Source organism: Mercenaria mercenaria, chromosome 2 (genome assembly GCF_021730395.1).
Source record: "Mercenaria mercenaria strain notata chromosome 2, MADL_Memer_1, whole genome shotgun sequence".
In the NCBI taxonomy this organism is placed as follows: Eukaryota; Metazoa; Mollusca; class Bivalvia; order Venerida; family Veneridae; genus Mercenaria; species Mercenaria mercenaria.
The window spans coordinates 35,700,832-35,710,017 of NC_069362.1; the positions used below are offsets into that span (position 1 = coordinate 35,700,832).

The 9,186-nt window shown below is 36.0% G+C and overlaps 1 protein-coding gene across 1 annotated transcript; it reads right to left on the minus strand.

The window, feature by feature from the left end:
- Positions 1–235: 235 nt before the first annotated feature.
- On the minus strand, positions 236–4,180 carry LOC123563707 (uncharacterized). The gene is made up of 2 exons (XM_045356668.2): positions 3,281–4,180; positions 236–550 (listed from the first exon to the last, which is right to left on the minus strand). Exons 1-2 carry the CDS (start codon positions 3,633–3,635, stop codon positions 519–521), a joined length of 387 nt encoding a protein of 128 aa, XP_045212603.2. The 5' UTR covers positions 3,636–4,180; the 3' UTR covers positions 236–518.
- Between the last annotated feature and the right edge of the window lie 5,006 nt (positions 4,181–9,186).

A 9,186-nucleotide genomic window follows, 5' to 3' on the forward strand; every position in this document is an offset into this window, starting at 1 on the left:
TGACTAAGTTAAAAACATGAACAAACCAGGTTTAGAACATCAACAAAACAACAGCACACTGTTTCTACTGCAAGCCAGATCACTTGGCTCTTACTGACATTTGAATGTCTAATCTGCCCAGCTAGTGTACTCGTCCAGCTGGCAACAGATAGGCTTCTCTATGGCAAATAGAAAAAAGCACAAAGGGCATCAGTGACTGGCAACAGGGAAGCAGTCTTCAAGTAGGCATGTACATAAAAGCAACGATAAAAACAAATGCGAAAGAACATTGCAACAAAAATTATACGCAGTAAACTAAAACTTTAAAGAAAGAAAAAGCAAGCACATGCAAAGCAGGACAACAGATGAAGCGGTGTTATGCTATTCACACATGGTACATTTACATTTTGGGCCTGTCCAGGTGCTGATCAGTCGGGCAAAATCCTTGTACTGATCGATTGTACGTAAGTCATTTGGCAGACTGTTCCACACCCGGGCAGCCTCAAAGCGGAATGAATTCTTGCCATACCTTGTTGTCCTTACTTGAGGCGTTTCCAGGATGTTTGAATATCTGAAATTATAATTAGAAGATTTAACAGTTACCAGAGATTGTAGATATTGTGGGGATAAGTTTTGTAGACATTTAAAAGTTTCAGTTGCAGTCATACGTAACCTGTTGAGATGTAAAGTGGTCATGTTAACCTTTTTTAACAAGGTATCATAGCTTGACTCATAGTCATTAAATACAATCCTTAAGGCCCGGTACTGCAGCTTTTCTAGCTTTTCTGTGTTTGACTTACTACAGAAATGCCATATAAGTGGGCAATAATTGAAGTTTGACCTAATGAAAGATTTGAATATTAATAGTCGGGTGCTTTCATTTAAGAATTTACTAAGTCTTTGAAGGACAATTAGTTGTTTGGCTGCTTTCTTGCACAAGTTTGTGACTTGTAGATCAAAATTTAATTGAAAGTCAAGTTTCACGCCTAATAGTTTAACCTCATTTTCACAGACAATTTCATTATGACCTATAGAGAAGGATTTGACCTCTTTGTTGGATTTGTTGCCTACACAGATTGACTGGAATTTTTCAGGATTTGCTTGCATTTGATTAATACTGAACCAGTATATAAGGGATTTACTTTCTGATTCAATAGTTTCCTTAAAAGTGTTAAGATTTTTATGGCTAAAGGAAAGGGTATTGTCATCTGCATAGTTATACAGAGTTGATTTATTTATAAAATAGAAGATATCATTAATGAAAATGTTAAAGACCAGCGGCCCAAGTATTGAGCCTTGAGACACTCCTTTGATAATTTGAAGCCATTCACTTGTACAATTGTTGATTTTGACCCTTTGGGACCTGTTTGAGAGATAGTTTAGCATTACTTGACTTGCATTTTCTGTTAACCCATATGCTTTAAATTTAAGAATTATCAGATTGTGAGGTAAGCAATCAAAGGCCTTTGACAGGTCCATTAGGATAGCACCTACATATTTATTTTCATCTAGGGCCTTTTTCCGATCTTCTACTAGTTTGAGTAGGGTTGTTTGACATCCATATGTTGACCGAAAAGCAAATAGATAGGGGTGGAAGATTTCATTAAAATGTTCGTTAAGTTGGTCACTTATAATTCTTTCATAGATTTTTGACATAGTTGGCAATATACTTACAGGTCTGTAGTTCTTTTCAATGAAGGGATCATCTTTCTTATAGATGGGAGTAACCTGGGCTTGTTTTAATTTGGTAGGGAATTGACCTTTATCTAAAATTTGCTAAATTAGTAATTGGTGTTTTAAGACTATGCTGTCCTGCTATGATAATTTTTTGGGGGATGGAATCAACTCCAGTTGCCTTTTTGGGATTTAGTTTTTTAATGCAGTGGCCAACACATTTTTCTGTAACATGAGCAAAATTAAAAGTTTTAGCTTCAATGTTATTGTGTATGGCATGAATGCTGGGGTGTTCATTGTCTACTAGCGTTTCGTTTTCAATGCCAATATTTTTAGCAATGTTAATATAGAAAGAATTTAGTTTACCAGACACTGTATTTTGATCAGAAATCATTGAGTTACTCTCAGTATCTTTCAGGATGATTTGACTATCTGATTTCTGTGTAGATTTTTGGGATAGGAAAGGTTTAATGGTGGGCCAGAAGTCTTTTGATTTAGGCCCTCCACCACATCTTTCTTTGAAGTAGACTGTAATAGATTCACGTTTTGACCTTGTTTTAAGATTGCGAAGTCTAGTGTATTGTAACCAGTTTTCATTAGACTTATGTTTTAGATAATTATTCTTTGCTTGTCGGGTCTTGTAGATAATTTTACGATACTGGGAATTCATACAAGGGGGTGGGTTTCTTTTGGGAATTTTTTCTTTAATTGGTGCGTGTTCATCTATGACTTGTTTTAGCATGAGTTCATGGGCCCAGTAGATATCATCAATATCATCAAAGACCTGGGCTACATGGAAAGGTACATGGGATAATTCTTCATTGAATTTGCTTTCATCGAAATTTTTATAACTTCTGAAATTTACTTTTTTCTTTGATACTGATTGCCAATGTTCTTTCAAAGAAGTAGCTATGAAATTGTGACAGTCACTGAGACCACAGTTAAAATTGATAGTTTTACAAAAGAAATTTTTGGCATTAGTTAAAACAACAGTCTTGATTTTTCATCATACAAGTTGGACCTTTTATAATATTTTCCAGATTAAAATTGTCACAAATGTTTAAAAGAGTTTTGCATCTTTCTTTTTTCAGTAAATCAAAATTAAAATCTCCAGTACATATCAGACGGTCAAAAGAGATACACATTTTATCAAGACAAGCTGTCATAGCTTGCTCAAAAAAAGGGTTTTGCATTGATGGTGGTTTATAAAGACCTAAAATTCCCCACTTCCTTTTGTTCATTGATAATTCATAGCAAATACATTCTAGATCTTTGCTTTCCAAGTCTTTCCTACGTTTAAATGGTAGGTCTGACCTTACAAATGACATAAGCCCTCCTCCGTGGGCAGTCCTGTCTCTCCGTTCCATTTTGTAGCCTTCTACAGAAAATAGATTATTGTTGAAGCTTTCATCATTTTTTGTTTCTGCTATAATGAGTAAGTCTGTCAGTTTATCATCCAAAATCTGTTTTAAATCATCGAATTTGTATCGTATACTTTTGATGTTTAGATGGCTAAAAATTGGTCTCTTTTTGTTTTCATTTCTGAGTTTTCTTAATTCATCAAAAATATCATATTTATTTTGTTCTGAAGAACTTGAGTTAAATGAACTGTCACTCTCATTATTACCTTGTGAGTCTTCAGCGTTTGATTTTTCCGCCTCATTCAGCCAGTCCTCCTCCGGATCTGGTTCTGGAAAATAACTATCATTTAAGTATTTATAATTATTACACAGGTTAAATTCCTCTTGGTCGTTTTCATGTAAGTTTAGATCATTTACAATATATGGATTTGGGGAGTTGGTAGAACTAGAAGTAGTTTCATCACAGATAGTCTGTGTAGCATTGTTGGTTTCTTCCTGATTGGTAGAAAGACAGCCTGGACAATACCATGGATCATCCGACTGCCCAAGTTTAGTGTATTCTTTTGGTTGAATATTCAGACATTTAATGTGTGACCACACATCACAATTGTCACACTGCATGGCTCTATGATTTTTTTGCCACTGGTTTACCTCATATCCCACATGGAAATCGAATAGGTCCGGGATTCATAGCTGCATAGAGATAATAGGCCACTATTTTGACGATGTCCACGTATAGTCGGGGAGAACATTCCTTAGATGACGTCGCAGCTGTTGTCTGGTGAACAGAATGACCGGGAAGCAGATTTTAATATTAAATGCAACAAAATGTAACATTGTTTACAAATGGAAAGGAAATATAATGTAAATATAAGAAATGAATCTTTTGTTCGGTGTTCATGTGAAATGAACAACAGAATAGGGCATATAGTCCTTTATCGGAATATAAGTCTCTGAAAGTCCAGTATTCCAGAAAAGTTACAAAAAGCGTTATCAAATAAGTGGATTGTATGAAATAAGAATGTAGCTTGATTTAGTGGTGTTTAACCTTCAACCTATTTTCGCGATTATCACAAGTGTGTAAATTGAACGATACTCAGGAAGTGGAAAATGTAAACAAACGTGAGAACTGACTGGTGAATAAAATTTCTTACACAACACGTGCAGTTACCACCTACAAGGTATGAACTTGCCAGAACTCTTTGCAAAAATAGATTATGCTAGTATATACAGGGGTTATTTTTTGTAAAGATAGACTTCGGTGGTCTTATTGATAAAATTTCAGACTCCTGAGTCCTGTGATAATTCCTTTGCCATGTCTGCTCACTTTTTCTTGGCATTCAGTTAATTTTGCACTTGGTATTCGCAATAATTAATCTGGATCTTTGCACTTTCGGCATATTATTTAATATGAATTAAGGCACCGCCTAGCATGGGGATTTATCTTTTATATATCCGCTTAGTAAGAAATATTCAACGATCAAGAAAGTGAAACTTCGTTCTAAACTGTAGTTTACAGTTAGTGGCATCATACCTCTTACAGCGAATATCATACTGTGCAAAATTACGGGAAGCCGTGACGGTGACGTCATTCAGCATTCTCGCACTGGCTTTAGGATTTTTTTTGTTTGTTTGCACTCCACGCAGAAACTTGACGGCCTTTACACTTCTTTACTGTTTTAAAAGTGCTTTTCATTTGCATGTACAGTTTTCATTACGAAAAAGAAGTAAAATAATCATGTTAGCGCGGTTTACGAACTTCTATGACTGATCGGGGTGCTTGGATGTTCATGCAGACAACCAGTCTGCGGTGTGTATATAAACCGGAACCGGAAAACATCGAAAAAATTGCCTCAGTATATGCAGACAACAAAGACGAATAATTATATACGGACGTTACCGTCTCGGGGATTTTCATCCCCTATAAAGTCACATCGAAACAGCTTGACTGAGGCCCTATAGGGGTTGGCCTTACTCATTTGGCTTATCGGGATGACTTAATTATTTTATGATCTGATGTTTTATCTAGTCCAACTAATTTGATTGGATCCTAGAAAATATTGAGATAATTTTTTCATATAGTCAATATCCCCACTCGTGTCAAACGCATGAAAGACCAAAACAGTTGAAGCAATTACTGATGAAATTTTTTTCATCGCTGCTGACGATTCAATTCCTCATTGATTTATGTAAAAATTATCAAATAATATCCAAAATTACGAATTTTCTGGTGATTTAAACCTATGTTTGTACTGTATACGGTTAAAGTTTACCGTGTGTATACACGCCATACACACCAATATGCGCAAGCGATAAAACCAATAACTATGTGACCATGTACTGAGATTCATCCTCCATTATTTTGGTCCTTCAAAGTTTTGACTACTATAGTGCAGCAACAAGTAAAACAAAGTTATCGTCCTATTATTGTGGGAATTGAAACTTCACACTCATATTCACTTACATTGCACAGGTTCCATAACTCTATTTTGCTTTTTAACAATTTAGCCCCTTTTTCGACTTAAAATTTTTTAGTTAAGGTTTTATATGTGAGCTAGTATCTCAGTACCCACTAATGGGAATGGTTTGATATTTCACACACTTGTTCATTGTCATGATCTGACATGCAGTGCACAGGTTCCATAACTTTACTTTACATTTTTACAAAATAATGCCCTTTTTTTGACTTAGCAGTTTTTGATTGAGTTTTTGTACGTAAGCTGGTTTCTCAGTACTCACTAATGGGAATGAATGAAACTTCACACAATTGTCCATTGTCATGAGCTGATATGCATTGTCCAGGCTCCTATTTTGCAATTTTACAAAATTATGCCCCTTTTTCGACTTTTATATTCATTCAGTTTACAAGGCTGTTGAATAGTCCAGCATTGCTGTCTTTCAACAGCTCTTGTTTTAAATGGCGGTATTGTCAGCCTCAGTTAACATTTCTATTTAGGACCAATTTTAGTTGTCTGGATAGCCTTAACTTTGTACTCATCTTTATCATCATTAGAAGAGGAAGCATGCCAAAACCCATAACTCTTTGTGACATGTGGTAAAAATGATAGCTTTTTTGTTCTTAGTAAATTGGTATTTCTCATTTATCCAAGCACCAAATCCCTTGTCGTACATATTGCCTAATGTCTGACCTTTATCATACAAGTGTTTGTACCCACAGACTACTGGATCCTGTTAGGGGTATGGCAACTATAAAACCAGTTAGTAAATGAGCTGCACCATGAGAAAACCAAGATAGTGCATTTGCAACCAGCATGGATCCAAACCAGCCTGCGCATGCACACAGTCTGGTCAGGATCCATGCTGCTAACAGTTTCTATAATTGCAATAGGCCTTGAAAGCAAACAGCATGGATCCTGACCAGACTGTGCGCATGTGCAGGCTGGTCTGGATCCATGCTGGTCGCAGACTCACTATGTTGGTTTTCTCATGGCACGGCACAAATAAGCTATCTTGATAAGCTGATAGATTAAGGCTAGAGATTTGTCAATTTCAGTTGTTCAACATACAAAGTTTAGTGTGTTAAAACTTTATGCTTTATACTTCTATGTTTGAGATCTTCTGAAGATTTTTTTTATAAAACATAACTATATATAAAGGAGTAAATATGGGGAGAAGATGAAAATTAATCTGTCCGAAAATTAATCTCCAAGCTGCAAAATTATTTTTTAACTTATAAATAAAACTATCTAATAGTAAATAATTGAGGGATAACATGTCTAATAACGGTATGTGTTTAACAGTTTTTATTTTTGATCTACTAGTTCCACTGTTCACACAGCTTCATTATGATACTTGTAAATAAATACAGTTTGTTTTTTCTCTGTATGCTTGCACATTGTGTATAACTTTTACATCAAATTGGTATAATATCTACAAACTACCAAGTCTGTTATTCTCTGTCACATGAGAAACATAATTATATTTCCTTTTTTTACAGTAATTATTTCTGATTCAGTGATAGTTATATCATAGTATGGTTCTCCCATTTTTAGCTCACCTGTCACAAAGTGACAAGGTGAGCTTTTGTGATCGCGCAGCGTCCGTCGTCCGTCCGTCAGTCCGTCCGTGCGTAAACTTTTGATTGTGACCACTCTAGAGGTCACGTTTTCCATGGGATCTTTATGAAAATTGTTCAGAATGTTCCCCTTGATGATATCTAGACCAAGTTTGAAACTGGGTCACATGCGGTCAAAAACTAGGTCAGTAGGTCTAAATATAGAAAAACATTGTGACCTCTCTAGAGGCCATATATTTCACAAGATCTTCACGAAAATTGGTCAGAATGTTCACCTTGATGATATCTAGGTCAAGTTCGAAACTGGGTCACGTGGCATCAAAAACTAGGTCAGTAGGTGAAATAATAGAAAAACCTTTTGACCTCTCTAGAGGCCATATTTTTCATGAGATCTGTATGAAAGTTGGTCTGAATGTTCATCTTGATGATATCTAGGACAAGTTCGAAACTGGGTCACGTGCGGTTAAAAACTAGGTAAGTAGGTTTAAAAATAGAAAAACCTTGTGACCTCTCTAGAGGCCATATATTTCATGAGATCTTCATGAAAATTGGTCAGAATGTTCATCTTGATGATATCTAGGTCAAGTTCGAAAGTGGGTCACCTGCCCTGATAAACTAGGTCAGTAGGTCAAATAATAGAAAAACCTTGTGACCTCCCTAGAGGCCATATTTTTCATGGTATCTGTATGAAAGTTGGTCTGAATGTTCATCTTGATGATATCTAGGTCAAGTTCGAAACAGGGTCATGTGCGGTCAAAAACTAGGTCAGTAGGTCTAAAAATAGAAAAACGTTGTGACCTCTCTAGAGGCCATACTTGTGAATGGATCTCCATAAAAATTGGTCAGAATGTTCATCTTGATGATATCTAGGTCAAGTTTGAAAGTGGGTCACGTGCCATCAAAAAGTAGGTCAGTAGGTCAAATAATGAAAAAACGTTGTTACCTCTCTAGAGGCCATATTTTTCATGGGATCTGTATGAAAGTTGGTCTGAATGTTTACCTTGATGATATATAGGTCAAGTTTGAAACTGTGTCAACTGCGATGAAAAACTAGGTCAGTAGGTCTTAAAATAGAAAAACCTTGTGACCTCTTTAGAGGCCATACTTGTGAATGGATCTTCATGAAAATTGGTCAGAATGTTCACCTTGATGATATCTAGGACAAGTTTGAAACTGGGTCACGTGCCATCAAAAACTAGGCCAGTAGGTCTAAAAATAGGAAAACCTTGTGACCTCTCTAGAGGCCATAATTTTCATGGGATCTGTATGAAAATTGGTCTGAATGTTCATCTTGATCATATCTAGGTCAGGTTTGAAACTTGGTCAGCTGCAGTCAAAAACTAGGTCAGTAGGTCTAAAATTAGAAAAATATTTTGACCTCTCTAGAGGCCATATTTTTCAATGGATCTTCATGAAAATTGATCTGAATGTTCACCTTGATGATATCTAGGTCAGTTTCGAAACTGGGTCACGTAGGGTCAAAAACTAGGCCAGTAGGTATAAACTAGGTCAATAGGTCAAGTAATAGAAAAACCTTGTGACCTCTCTAGAGACCAAATTTTTCAATAGATCTTCATGAAAATTGGTCAGAATTTTTATCTTGATAATATCTAGGTCAAGTTCAAAACTGGGTCACATGAGCTCAAAAACTAGGTCACTATGTGAAATAACAGAAAAAACGATGTCATACTCAAAACTGGGTCATGTGGGAACAGGTGAGCGATTCAGGACCATCATGGTCCTCTTGTTCTTTGACAGGAAATCAGCTTGACGCCTAGTGCTTCTCCTTCAGCAGGCGTTTGGTAACATTACCACAAACTGACCTTTGCACCACAAGAAACACTAGTGAATGGTGAAAGGTAAGTGTCATGTACAGTGGAATGGTTGCCCACTCAGTCTTGGATGTTTTGTTTAATTATAATACCGGTAAAGTCTTTGAACATTCCAGAATTGATAAGAAATTCAAAATGAATCTTTGTAGTCATTCGAAAGTATATTATACTACTAGACAAAATAACTGAACATTGCTCAGTGCAGTAAACAGCATCAGTGGTAGGCAGAAGGCTTTTTATTATTTAACCTTTATTATGCTGGACTGGACTGATTTTGCCTTTGTGACCTGTGTAGATCATAATC